The sequence below is a fragment of the Onychostruthus taczanowskii genome, unplaced genomic scaffold, assembly GCF_017590055.1.
Source record: "Onychostruthus taczanowskii isolate IOZ18803 unplaced genomic scaffold, ASM1759005v1 scaffold106, whole genome shotgun sequence".
In the NCBI taxonomy this organism is placed as follows: Eukaryota; Metazoa; Chordata; class Aves; order Passeriformes; family Passeridae; genus Onychostruthus; species Onychostruthus taczanowskii.
In genome coordinates, this window is record NW_024497186.1 from 392,138 (window position 1) to 406,620 (window position 14,483).

A 14,483-nucleotide genomic window follows, 5' to 3' on the forward strand; every position below is an offset into this window, starting at 1 on the left:
TTTCTAATCCAAAGGTTCTTGTCTTTATTCAAACCAGGGCTTGGCACTGCTCAGTGCCAAACGCACCAAAACCTTTTTGCCTGAGGGAAATCCACACGTGGCCGAGGCCCGGGAGGGGAGGCAGGTGGAGCCGGAGCTGGCGCTCCCCACGTGCCTCTGAGCAGCTCCTGCGCCCGGCCTGGCCCAGCTCTGCCCCCGGAACAAACAGCAAAATACACTCAGCAGGTTTCTGTCAACTCCCAGAGTTTCGGAACCCTCCGCCCCAGCACTGCCGTGGGGAGGGAGGGAGGGAGGGGCTGCAGCTCTTCCCCCGCCTCCGACAGCGCTCAAGGAAACCCTGTTTTAAATTAAAAAATAAGCCAGCATACATAGTAGAAAATTTCTCTTAAAAATTTCACAATCTGTAAATGTATATATTTTTTTTTCTTTTAAACATAAAAGTTTACAATATACGGTAAAACAAAGGCTCAGGAAAAATAATTTCAAAAAAAAGAAACCTGAAGTTTTGAATTAAAGCTGAAGACATTTTTAAAACCCTGTAATTTGAACCAGTGACATTTTCTTTATTTGTGCTGATGGGTTAGAGAAAGTAAAATCTTTAAAAACTGCAGTCCAAACACCCACAGCTCTGCCTTCAGAAGCCATCTGCCCCCAACCCTCCCCCCCTCCCCGCCCCGAAAAAAACTGTTGTTAGGTTTATCTTCCATCAAGTAATGTGATTGTCACAAGTTCAGAAGTCTGGGATCCCGGGCTTCAGCTGTGCCCAGAGGTCCCTGTGGGCAGCACTCCCTGATTGCCAGCCCAGGCTAGCGCCGGTAGGGGTGGAATCCTTGCACGTTGTGGTTCTGTCCCCGGCCGAAGCCGCTGCCTCCGGCCGGGGGGCCGCTGGACGGCTGCACCGAGGGGCCTCCGTAGGGAGGGGGCTGCTGGCTGGGATCAGAGAAACCTTGTCCAAACCCACTCAAGTCTTGTCCATACCCTGGGGAGAAGGGAAAGATACAGGATGAGCTTCCAGGCGCAGCCACGGGTGTGAGTCCTGGAAGTTCCAGCGTTCCCCGGCAGGAACACACCCCAGGGCAACGCCCGGGAGGGGCAGCAGCTCCGGGGTCCTGCAGGGATCTTCCCTCCTCGCAGAGGAACGGGCAAAAAGCAGAGGGGAACAGGTGTGCACGAAGGGGGAGCTGTGTCTGGGGTAATCCCAGCCAGGCTGGCAGGTCAACCCTCTGCTCACAGCTTTGGGGTGCTTGGGAGCAGTTTGATTTTGGGTTGGGACCTGCACCACAGGCCACTCTGGAGTGAGCAGGATTTAGGGACAGGGAGAAAAACAGGGGTTTCCTTTCCAAGAGAAAAGACTGGCTGGAATCCCTGCTACCAACACAAAAATTTACAACTAGATGTAAATTAAGACGACTGAGAAATTGAGAAATTTAAATCAAATTCTCATAATTAAATATGACTCTTAATCCTGGCATCAGTGCCAGCCCCTGCTCTGAAAGACGCTATTAAGGCTCCTAATTACCAAGAGCATTTGTGCAGTGCTGCCTCTCTCTCCGCAGGCTTACAGCAGGTTTAACTCTCTTAATCCCAAACAAAGTCTCTTAGCACATCTTCAGCAGTTCAATTTCAAGCTCTGCCAGTCCCTCAAGGACTTGCTGGCACTAATGAGCACTAAAACACAGCAAGCTGGGGCTCTGGGAGCTGCAAATGCTCCTCCTGGCATTTGTTCAGACACAGATAAGCAGGAGCCCCAAACTACAACGGGATTGTCTGCCGAGGGGTGAGGCTGGGAGTGGAAAAACACAACCCTGGAGTTGCTCTCCCTGCACAGTGGTGCAAACCAGAGCTCAGCACAGGGCCCAGGTTGTTTCTCAAGAAGGAAACCCACAGCACACACCTGCACAGGCACTCAGGACTCACCGAGTGCCACGCCTGGCTCTGCTGCAGCCCCTCTGCTCCCCTGGGCTGTGCCAGCTGTGCTTTGAGTGTCTGGCTCCAAACCCGAGCCTGGATGGATCACCAGGATAAATAAAGGCTGGCCTGGCAGGCAGAGCTCACTGTGGGGTTTCACCCCAACATCTGAATCCTGTCCCTGCCTCACCCTTTCCCACAGCCCCAGCAAGGAACACCAGGGAATTTTCCCAGGACCTGCCTGAGGCTCCTCCTCCCTGCTCAGCCTGACCTTGGGAGTGCAGACAAAGCTTTGGGGTGTGGTCTGAAGGGTCTGGAGCAGACAAACCCATCCTAGTCACAACTGAGGGGACTGCAAGGATGAGCCTCAAGAGCGCCCTGCATGGAGATAATGAATTTTTAATTATTTTAAATTAATGTAATTAATTTGATTTTGCAGGGTGTTAGTGCTGACACTCATCCCGGGTGCACACACTGAAGGATTTGGGACACTGCCCAGGATAAACCTTACAGTGCCTTATGCTCATTAGGGAAATTTGTGGCTCTTTAAAGCACACAAGCTTTACACATTTATGTAAATATATGCAAATCAGGGACACTTCCAGGGATGGGGCAGCCACAGATTCTCTGGAAAACCTGTGCCAGGGTCTCAACAGCCTCACAGTGAAGAAGTTTTTCCTAATATCCACTCTAAACCTATTCTTTTCCAGATCAAAGCCATTCCCCTTGTCCTGTGACCACAGCTCCAGATGAAGAGTCCTCCATCAGATCCTTCCTAAACTTCCAACACCTCCCAAACTCTGGCTCCTCACTGATGTAACTGACTGTGCAGGGATTTCTGCTTTATTTAGAAGAGTCCAACCCACTCCAAAAAGAATCTGCAAAGAGCCAAGTTCTGGCAGAACAAGAAAAACTTTGAGTCACAAGGGCAAAACTATCCACGAAATCATGGATGGATAGATGGGTAAGAAACAAATGAAAAAACATTTCAAACTCATAACATGAGGACATGCTGCTTCACAAACACATCTCAAAGGCTCATCTTCCTTCAGAGGCTGCTTTACATTGCAGGAACTTTGAATATTATCTATTTGAATAAAATAAATGTTGTGAAGTTTTCACCTCATAGCAGTTTCTGCAGGAACTTGAGGCAGCACTACCACATGGAGAACGTGTTCCAGCAGAGAACAGCCTGAATCCACAGGCTGCTGCATGCAAAATTCCCTTCAGAAGTAAAAACTGACCAATTACAATCCCTTAAAAACAACAATAGTACAGAGCTCTTTGGAGAGATGTCTGTAGAGATATTTGGAGAGCACTGCTGAGAAACAGGGCTGAGAGGAGCAAGATGAGAATGAGAATTCCCTCTGAGCTCCCTCAGGGAGCAGCAGCAGAAATTTTACTCTGGAGCACAGGCACTTCTCTAGCAATTTTAAAAAGAATTTGTTTTTTGTAGCACTGCCTGCCTGCTGTAAAACTTGTTAGCTCAGTGCCTTCCACCTCAAAGTTACCTAGAGAGCACAACAAAGCTTTGCACAGAACTGCACCTCCAGAGAGATGGGGAAGGGATGAGAAAAGAGGAAAAGGCACTGGTTTGGATCCTTACACATGCACTGCCTGTCTCTCCATGCTTTTACTCTTCAAGTCTGTTCTCCAAGGTCTGGGACACAAAAAAAAGTTCACTACAAGCTCTGTGAAGCTCTTGGAGTGGAAGTTTTAGCTATAGGTTTGGGGAGAGTGGAAACCAGGAATTCATCCTGGCAGTGCACAAATCCCTGAAGCTTATTTTACAGCACAAAAACAACACTTCAGAGCTAAGAAAATTCCCTCTGGCTAGAACACTGCATGATTCAAGGATGGCTCGAGCTGGTGGGAGAATTCCCATCCCAGAGAAATGCCTGCAGCAAACTGTGTCCAACACTCTGTACCCAGGACTAAAGGGAAAGGGGGTAAAGTGCAGCAGTTACTCACCAAACTGACTGTAAGGGAATTCTGGCTGAGCAGTCGGGGGTTTGCTCATGTCCTGAGTTGCCTGAGATGGTGGTGGTGGTGGAGGAAAAGCGAGTGGTGCTGCCCCTGGAGTGGCAGGTGGAGGGGGGACTCCAGGGGGGGCAAACTGGTCAGGTGGAGGAGGTGGAGCACCATAACTAAAACCTGGAAGGACAGAACAGGTGAACATCAACATCCTGCTTGGCTTTAGAGATGATGCAATTTAAAACCAACATTTCTGAGGCTATTAAAGCCCAGGTCTTTGTGACCAGTGCTGCACAGAGATTCACCTTGACAGGCTGGTCACCCCCATGGCCCAAAGATCTCAGAACTCACCTTGCACAGGTGGGAGGAATGTCCCCCCAAAGGCAGAGGCTGCAGCAGAGAAAGGGATAAAGCAGAACTGGGCAGCTTACAGACATGAGCAGTGAGGAGGAAGCCATATTATCCAAGATTTCAGGAGGAAAAAGTATCTCAAGGTAACTGGATATTATTTTCCACCTTCTTTAAACCAGGTATGCAACAGATTTTTGAAATGGTGGCCTGAGAGGTAGGTGCTAAAATCCTATTTGTATTCCAGTCCCAGTTATGACCTTAATTCCTTAAGCACCTCCAAAAAACCCTGCCTGTGTTTGGCCCAGGTCACCAGCAGTGAGCTCTAAGTTTTCTCTCAGATGTCCTAACAAAGAAGCACAAAGTATCTAAATTTATTTAGCAACACATATTTAAACTAGAGAACAGAAATGATTACTGCATCCAAGAATAAAATAAACAAAGAAAAAATAATGCTATAGTTAATTATAGCTCTGAATATATAATCTGGGAAAAATAATTAAGGATAGGTGAAACACAGGGGGAAATCCAAGTCCAGCAAACAATGAGGAAAAGCTGAATTTGGAGCTGGATGTGCTCCAGCCCCTGGGGGTCACTTACTAAATGGTGGAGGGGTGCCATAGCCCTGTGGAAATCCTTGTGGAGGCGGGAATCCCCCGGGAGGTGTGGAGACTATGTATGAGGTAAATGGTGGTGGTGGGGGAGGAGCTCCTCTGCCTGGAGGAGGGGGTCCATATCCACCTGGAAAAGGAAGAGAAACCCAAAACTGAAGTGGATAATACCAAGGGGCTGCTGCTGCTGGAGTCAGCTTCCTCTAGATGGGGTAAGGCTGTTGGGTGGATTTCAAACGCAGGTTCAGCCTTCTGTGAATCCTCACTTTGGGAAATATTTGTCCTCCAAGTATCCCCACTGTAAATAATTGCAGTTTAGCATGTAATCCCTTGGTAACAAATTAATGTGGCTGGAACAGCAGGATGTGTGTCAGCTCCCATTACTGAGCTGCTAAGAAGCCACTGTCTTCCCCTCTGCTCTTCCAGGACAAATTCAATCAAGCTTTTAAATGTAGGTTAAATCCTACAGAAATCCAAAAATCACTGTGAATGCTCAAAGAAGCTGCACCCATGCTTGGGAGGATTTTTTCCTTTCAGAACTGGTCCCATATAATGTACTTACCAATTGCCTGTCCAGCTGGCACCCACATCCCTACAACAGAACAAAAAAAGAGCCTTAGACTCTTTTTTCTTAGTCATCAGCGAAGCTGCGCACTCCAGAGCAGGGATGATGCAAGAAGAAGGATTTGGCTCTGGGATAGACTGGGTATCCTCCCCATGTCCCTTATAGAGCTATTTTTATGGCCTAAGCAACATTGTGGGACTATTTCTGAATGTGTAATTCTAGAAAGACTCTGAATCATTCAGCAAATGACACTCAGAATAAGACAGCAGTTCCCAAGCCCAAATCAGATGGAGCATTCAGGAGCTGCCACATACCAAGTGCAAGAAATTACAGTACTACAGAGAACAACACCCCAGAGAACCCCAGCAGACTACACATCCAAGGGATTCTTAATTTACTACCAGGTTTATCCAAGTTATTTTTGCAGTTTTTGAAACATAAAAAAAGCCTTTCCCATCCCTTGTGCAGTGCTGAGATTGAAGGATAAATGCGCTCGTGTCTGACATTAATCTTTCCAGGAGATCAGATATCATTTTCCCTACTAATCACTGCATGGAAAATAATGGGAGTTTCTCAGTTTGCAGATTAGCACATCTGTGCACAATGTCAACCCTCAGCTGCAGCTTTCAAGTTAATCAGCACCGTGGGGAAATGAGCAATCCCTGTGCTGCACTTCCATCCATCGGAGCAGGGACGGAGCAGCCTCGCTCCCTGCAGCCCCCCAGGTGAACATTTCTCATCTCTCAGAGCAAGCAAGTCACAGCAACTCAATTATCCCTCTGCATTTCTCCAGGAATTATCAAAATTGTCTTTGGATGAACTCAGTGTTTATCCTGCCTCTGGAATCTCGGGGGGGTTGCAGCCATCAAACCCAGGCTGCTCCCGAGCCCCGCAGGGCTCCCGGTGTGCACGGAGTGCTCCCTGCACCAGAGCTGCCTGGTGCTTTCCCAAGCTACATCAAGCAGTAAAATTCAAAGGCAAGGCCATCCATTTCCCCCTCATCCCTTTCTTCAGATTTCCCTGACAACTTCCTTTGAAACTGCCTCATCCTTGAAAAGCCGTATTTCAGCCCAATTTATCACTGGGGTGCTGTACAGAACTCGCTCCACAGCTGGAGTCACACCTGGAGCCTTCCCAACACCTCCTCTGAGCTCCCCCAACCCACGGGGATTCCACGTGGGGACAGGCAGCTCCAAAGGGAACAGGTGGAACACACCAGGGACACGCGCCAGGCCTGGCACCGCCTTCTGCCAACGGGACGGATTTTTGGGAAAAGCGGCGAAAAAACCTCACAAAGGACTTGGGGGTGGGACTCCAGTCCTGCTATCGGGGAGATAAAACCGGGAATAACACCTAGTGGAGAAAAGCGGAGCGCAGCGAGCTGGAAAGGCCGCACAGGGAGAGGGCGGCAGTACCTTGGGGGCCGTACCCCTGCTGCCAGGTCGGAGGGGGCTGCCCTGCCCAGCCGTTGGCAGCGCTTGGCATGATCCTGCTTCCCCACTGGCTGGCCCCCGGCGGCCCAGGAGTTTGGCTCTTGCTGTCCCGAGGCTCGGCGCGTTTCACCTCCACCTGAACAAACAGAGGCAGCGCTCAGCGGGGCTGGGGGGGCCCCGCGCCCCCCGGCCCCTCGCACACACCCGCAGGTACACTTAAGACTACGCTTAGCATCTTATGACTTATGTCTAAGTACTTAATTATTAAAACTTAAGGCCGGTGATTTACAATGTTTCTCAGGTACAGTGTAGGTGATGGTAAGGCATTACGAGTCCTACTGTTGAGGGATTCCGAGAAAAGCATCCTACAAATCACTTCAGTCTCGTTGGCTTTAATCTTAAAACAGCAGTACCCTCTTACAGCAGCTCTGCACTTAAAACAGCAGAATCTTGGACATTCATGACAGACTGATTTCGTGTTCAAGGCAGGAGATACAAAGATGATGTTTTCAGTTAAAAAACCAGAATTTTGAGTGAAGAGGCCGCTCTGAAAAAGGGTACTAATGCTTTAACCAAACATGTTTGGGGTTCATTTGGAAGTGACAGTTTAACCCACCCCAACTAACTGCAATTTCAGCTCTGCTCATACCTGAGAAACACACATTTTTTGAGATTTTTTTTTTTGTATTGTTGTATTTTTTTTTTAAACTTAAGATTTTATTTAAATGTCTAATGGAAGATAAAGACTTACCTTCCCCAGGCTAACGCTTAAAGAATCTCAGTTAACTCAAACAATGTCAGAGGGAATGGATGTGATAAGAGAATCTTACATTACATCTAACAAAAAAGTAAACAAACATGCAAGTAATAAAAATGGACAGTTGAGTCAATAAGAAGCAATCTTCATACTGTGTTAAGTCAGTGACAAAACCCCTCCTGTTTTAAAAATCAGTAACCACAGAGCTTAACTTATTTCATTCCAAGATAAAATGTCCTAGTGTTCCCAGCCATGGAATAAGTGCGTTTGACCTACTTAAAATAAGCTGCACATTCAACATAAACCTCTCAAAAAAAAAAAAAAGAAATCCAGTTCTGATTTAATGAAACCCTCTCAGCACTCACTGGATTTTTTTTTTTTCATTTCATGATTAATTTTAATGGGTGCCAGAGTACAAAGAAAATAAATCTCAATCATCAATGGGCCTGAGTAGTATGGAAAATAAAGTATTCAGAATTCTTCCTGCCATGTCTTAAAAGCCATTCATGTCTGAGAACAAACAGGAAACAGGCACAAGGCAAGGACAAAGCCCCCCACACCCCCCCTGCCAATGCCCCAAGGACATGAGACATGACAGTAACCAAATCTCTGTCAGCTCAAGGCCCTTCCAGAGAGGAACCAAGGGAATTTTTCAAAGGACTCAAATTAATGAGTCTTAACACATTTGCCTTGAGGGAATTCGGTTATTGCTTACAAAAGCAGAGGCCTTCTTGCAATTTTAATTTTTTCCCCCTCCTTTCAACAACATATGGATTCATTTCAGCAGTACCTTTTTAATTACCAAAAAGACAGAGATACCATTTTTAAAAGCAGGCATGATTAGGCAGTGAAGGAGAGAGCAGGGGATCTGGAGCTCATTAATCCTTGTGGAAGAATCCCATTAATTTTTCAGTGCACACTTGGAAGCAGGGAACTGCCAAAGTGAGGACTGAAAATTCCCTGTGCAATAGGGAGGTTCAAATTCCACACCTGCCTAGAGCCCAGCTTACCCCAAGAACTGAGGCAACTCTATTAACCTGAGCTAAAAATCCCTGAATCCTGATTTTTTTTTTTGGGGGGGGGTTACTGAAAGGGAGGGGGAAAGGGCAAAAATCAATTATTTCAGTTTGGAATTGGGTTTGTTTGGGGAACACAGAGCAAGCCCCAGTGCTGTGTCAGCAGCAAAGCAATGAGGAGGCTCACACTGGGCTCTCCATCCTCTCCCAGCACCTTGTGGATGTTTCTCCTTTGTTCCCATTTGGATCTGCTGCTTTATGGGATCAGTTCCCACTTTAGGGTTTTGCTGAAGGCAATTCCAAGGGCAGATCAGGGAATACTGGGGGATACAGGTGATCCTTACACACCCCTGTGTGATTTACTGCACCTGCTCACACCTGGGAGCGTCACACCAGGAACCAAAAATTGATGTTCTGGATCCCACAAGTACATTCCTTTGTTCCCATTATCAGGAAACCACCCAGCCTTCCACCCCAAAACAAATTCACAGGAATTAAAGGCATAACTGCACTGCAAAATGAACCAGAACTCCACTGATATGCAGAGTGTGTCCCCTGCTAGCTAAGGAAAGGCTTATGAAATATCAGCACATAAGACTTTAAAGACAATTAAAAACTCACATAATGCAATAATTTAGTGAATGTGAGAATCTTCTATGTCTCTCTGAGTGCCCTCACTTCAAGTTTAGCAGTTTTAACATCAGTTTAAAATCTGAATATACCTTAAAGCTGTGCAAGGACTTAAATTTACCAGAATTTCCTGTGGTTCATTTTTCTTTAAATCACCCTTTCCCCTATATTTAAAACTTGGGTGTCCTGCAACAATTTATTTTGCTTTTAGGTTTGGGTTTTTTGTTTTTTGTTTTCTTCCACAGGTAGAAGCATGTTCCTTGCTGAGTAACATCAAAGGAGCCTAAAAAATTCCTGCCTATCCAAGCCCCGTTTGCTGACAACACAGTATGAAGATGAAACAACCAGAGGTCACTTAACTGCATTGTGGTTAAATACTATATAGAGTACGTGGATTGGTATCAAAGTTTCACAGTAAGTGACCCAATTTTTTAAAAAACCAATCCTTCAGGATGTTTTTTTTTTTTCTCCCTTTTTCTTTTAAAGTTTAAGATTATATAAAGCAGATTGTCTGACACCACCTCAAGATTTGAGTATCGAGTACACATCTGAAGGAGTGGTATCTTAAACCAAGCCTTGAAGAACTCGGATTTCACTGGGATTCTGCTTTTCCAACAGCTGGAAATCACTGATTTCTCTCCTTGCCCCACAGCAGAGCTCAAAGCAGAGGCAGTGAGCACCAGTTCACCCCAGTGATGATGATCCCAGTTCATCTGCTCAGCCAGAGCAGCCCCCAGGTCTGTACACACAAGGCCTCACCCCAAGCAGAGCCCACAGCCTGAATCCTCAGGCTTCCAAGCCCTCCCTTCCCCAGGCTGCCCCGTCCTAACTGCCCTTCTCCAGCAAACTCAGACTTTCCCCACCTCCATGGATAAAGCCTTGAATTTGGACTGCAGTGCTCTCCCATCAACAATTAAGTTGGATTCCCCAGTGAAATCTCTCGTTGTCCAAGACTTGGTTCTTTCTTAAGGTAAAATAAAACTACAACTACACACTTTTTTGCCCATGATGTCGTGAAAATGCATGTTGACAGCCTGGTCCACTGATTGTTCGTCCTCGAAAGTAATAAATCCAAAACCTAGCCAACGACGAAGAGTGAATCAAGGTAGCAGGGTGTTGTGACACAAAACAGGATGATGAACAGTATTAGGGGCAGACCAAGGGTTCAAGCAGGGGTTTCAGATAACGACACTTGTGTTCAATTGGCAAAAACTCTGAGGAAATTGCAATGGATACTTCCTGTGAAGAGGCTTTAGTGCCTCGTCTCGATTGCGCGCATGCAGCTTCGAACTGAGCTCGTTAACGGCTTTTAATTTGATTTTATTCCTCATCCACCTACCAGGAAATGGAAAAAAACTGCTAAAATCAAAATACTTGTGGGACAGCAGATTGAAGTCAAGCAACTTTGCTGCTCCTCCCTTTGATTTAGCCTAGATTCCCAAGGAAAACCTATCATATATCCCTGTTCCCCAAAGCTGCAAAGCAACTTCCTCCCAATCCCTTAGCCCAGCTTCCAGTTAGGGAATATTTTCCACAGAAAAGAAAGTTAGTTTTGAAATGTAGCTGTTAAAGCATGAGAAATTTTACCACTCCATGGATGAATGAGAAGCTTCAGAAACTAACAACCTACATCAGAGGTTCTCAAGTTTTCCACACCTTGGAGAAAATCATGAAACAGGCGTCACTCCATCCCAACAAGGCAGCCCCCTGTGAGGTGTTGCTCACACAGAACGTGGTGTTGCTGCCACGTCCCGAATCTGTTTCATTTCTTGAATTTCCTGTTGGGTTTCCTTTTGAAAATCCACACAACTTCCCCGTCCTTTCTGCCCCCAATGGGTGGCTCGTTCCCTTCCACCTGACCACAGCCCCAGCTGCTGGCAGCTCAGCTGGATCCAGCAGCTTTTGATGCTTGGAGAAAACTCTGAGAAAGGAGGCAAAGCTCCCCTTTTGGAGGTCACTCTGAGAACCACTGAAGTAGGTTGTAGCTGCTGACACAGCCGAGAGAGTGGCAAAATAGTGGTTAATCCCCCAGGACACGGCGGCTGCTTCATGCCATCACCCACTGGCTGCTGGTGGGGACAACCCAGGGCAGGGAGGGACACATGCAGTACAGGAATTGTGCCATTCTTTGGATTAGCTACGGAGGGGGGGAAAGGGGGGAGAGCAATAAAAATTAGAAAAGAAACCCGAGGTGCGGCGTGGGAAGCGTTTATGGAACATGGATGCGGTTCTGCTTTTCTGAAACCCAAGATTTCCCCCTTGGTTTGCGTTTTGCTTTGCAGCTAGTGCTGACAGCAGCCAAATCTTGCTCTAAAGCGTTACAGAATACAGATCTAGCACAGGAATGTCTCTCCACGCTTATCCAACTGCGTTGGGTAAGCCCAAAGAGGCCTAGTGTAGAGAAAGTTTATATATATATATATATATAAAAATACACAAAGATACAGGCCAAAATAGATTCCAGCAGGTCAAATTCTGCTGTCAGCAACAAGAGCAAAAGACATCACTAAAATAAACTGAAAATAAAAAGGAAAAAACTTGGCATTTCCCACACACAAGAGACTGGCAGTATAAACGAAGTTTTGTGGAGCTGTGATGAAAGCAGCCTCGAAGCTGAGAGCAGCATTTCATCACAATATATTTGTCTGAGTTAACCAGAAATCTGAGTGTTGGAGCCAAAGGAAAAGTGTTTGTATTTAAATCACGTTTAGTATTCCAGCCTTTGTCTAAAAAGAGATGGGGAAGAAAAACAATGGATTCCATCTGGATGTGAAGGTTGTTGTTAAATTTGATTCTAAAGCTAAAGGAGGGGAACGGATTGTGGGATGGGGTTGGAAGGGTAGAACAGGGAGAGCAAGAGGTCATGGAGAAAAGCAATAAATAATTTTTAAAAAGGGGATTTAAAAGGGTCAGACAGCACAAGATAAAGAAGAGTACAGAAATCAGAGTAACAGCAAAACTCGAAGGTGACGTTTTAAGCAGAAACCCACCACCTGCAGCTTTAGTTTTTGAAGGACAGGACTCTGTTAAAGGCTGGAGAAATGAAATGCATCCAGCAGGAATCCAAGAGGACCAGACCAGAGTGGCAGAGCTGGTCTGCAGCCAAGGGAGGAGGAGAACAGACAGAGCAAGAGCCTGGAAATCCCTTCCCAGCTGTTGGCTTGGCCAAGAACAGGAACCAGGAGAAGCTGAGACTGCACCAAAGCCAAAGCCCTTCAGAGATGTGACATGGCTGCTGTGCTTGGGGCTGTGGGAAGAGTCTGCATGAGGCAGAGCTGGCAGGAGCAGGCAGGACTGGGAGGAAGCAAAGATCATGTGGATACCTGACCCCAGTCAGCTCCTCAAGGACATCACCTGAGAATTTGGTGCCTCCTGAGGAGCTGGAGGTAAATGGATGCTACAGGGATTAGGAACAAGGATAATTTTCCCTCCTCCTACCAGTAAAGCAGTGTGCACTCCCAGAGGAAGGGTGGTAAAGTGAATGGGAAAAGGCAAAATTCAGAAGGGTCTGAGGAGAGATGGCATTGAATTGGCCTCTGGAATTTTATCTACAATTATTAAAAGGATAAAGGGACAGAGCAGCAAGAGAACACAGAGAGAAGAAGGCAAGAGAAAATGTGTTCTGGGATGCACAACCAGGAGTACCCAACACAAACTCGAGGAATTTTTCCTAGCACCCCCCAGGGACTGCCAGGGCCTTTTTGGGAGATGTGTTAGTCAGCACACTAAAAAAAGCCTGGAACAGCACAGAAACAAAAGGCAGAGAGAGAGGATTCAAGAAGTGCTTAAGAAGTCTGATAAATTAGAGGAGGAAGTTTTCTGTGGGTGGAGACAAGACCTTTCCCCCACCTGGCACTTGTGCTTTGCACCCCAAGCCCTCCTTTGCTGTTTTGCTTTTAGTAGAGCTTGAAGCAGAGAAGCCATTAATTGAGACAGGATTAATCCAGACCAGGCATGATGTTTAAGTACCTTTTGCACAGAAGCTGCAAGGCTGGGATTAAATATTGCAAAGATGGAGATGATACAATAATTACTGAAATATTTCAGAACTTCAGCCCCAAATCACATTTGAATGTCAGTGCCTTTGTCTCCTCTATCCAAAACCAGCTGCTCTAAAGCATTGAAACAGATGAATTTATGTGCTGCTTAAATCAAAGGTATCTGCTGGAAGAAGATCAGGATAGCTAAAGCAAGAAAACAAAAAAACAAATATATTGAAACTTCGTTTACACTCCAATAAAAGACAAAGCCCGTCCCTCCTCTGACTGCGGAACTGGCCTGTACCTCTGTGATAAATTATCACCTAGAGAGAAGAAATCTAAAGAGATATCGTTAATCACAGTCAAACAATTCACAGAGAGAAAAGAAACAAAAAAAAGAACTTACTTAACATTACCATACTTTACTATGAAACACTTAAATATGTCACTAAGGATGTATGTCTAAATTAAAAATAAAACTAAGACTTAACAGCTTAATAAATATGAAGTGAAGGATATATTTCTTAATAATGAGGCAGAAGAGAAATGAAAAGTTCAGATGGCAAACTATTCTCTAGCATGTCCAACATGCTACAGGGTGGGAGCACAGCTAAGCTTCATGTGCCAAAATATTGCCTCTTCCTTGGCAAACAAATGGTGGATGCAAAGGGACGTGGGTGACATGGAATTGCTTCATATTTTGACCAAAGGTTCCCAGCTTGATTCAATATCCAGTGAATCTTTCAGGTTTTTGGGTATTTTTTCCCCTTCCCTCTTAAAAAAGCAATCTGGTATACAGGGATTATATATCCCAATTAAAAATATACATATATATAGTTCAGAATTATTTTGTGCTGTTTAAGAAGAGTTTTTCTTTAATTTGAGGTGAAGCCATTTAACCAAAACAAAAAGCAGGTGATGGATGGATTCTGTCCTGTCTCGTGCTCTGGCTGGAGCACCCCACATGCACTTACAGACCCAACATACCTTTCATGTGGAACAGGAGGAAAATCTGCTTATTTTTCCCCCCCTCAAAAGTACCTTAAGCCACAGGAGTGGCTCGAGAATCAAATTTCATTCAACTATAAAAAAAAAACCCCAACCCATCAATGAGCATGAAACATCTGAGTTGAAATGCACAGACCCAAGTGAAGCTGGAGATGAAGAGTCTAGACTTGAAGTGATGTTTGCCCAGTGAATTATTCTTTTTCCTGAGGCAACATAGGGAAAAAAAAAAAATCTACCTTTTCTGATGGTGTGA

At 45.7% G+C, this 14,483-nt stretch overlaps 1 protein-coding gene across 4 annotated transcripts in view; it reads right to left on the reverse strand.

Annotated features, from left to right (window-relative positions):
• Nucleotides 1-14,483, reverse strand: part of DAZAP1 (DAZ associated protein 1) — a 24,456-nt gene continuing 9,973 nt past the window's right edge. For 3 of the 4 annotated variants that reach the window (XM_041415570.1, XM_041415561.1, XM_041415578.1), the window contains exons 7-12: nt 10,238-10,320; nt 6,822-6,975; nt 5,404-5,433; nt 4,831-4,971; nt 3,880-4,062; nt 1-979 (exon numbers count right to left, since the gene is read on the reverse strand). In XM_041415570.1, coding sequence (XP_041271504.1) covers nt 807-979; nt 3,880-4,062; nt 4,831-4,971; nt 5,404-5,433; nt 6,822-6,975; nt 10,238-10,320 — 764 coding nt within the window. In that variant the 3' untranslated portion in view covers nt 1-806. The remainder of the gene's footprint in view (nt 980-3,879; nt 4,063-4,830; nt 4,972-5,403; nt 5,434-6,821; nt 6,976-10,237; nt 10,321-14,483) is intronic. The other variant, XM_041415585.1, reaches the window with a different exon arrangement.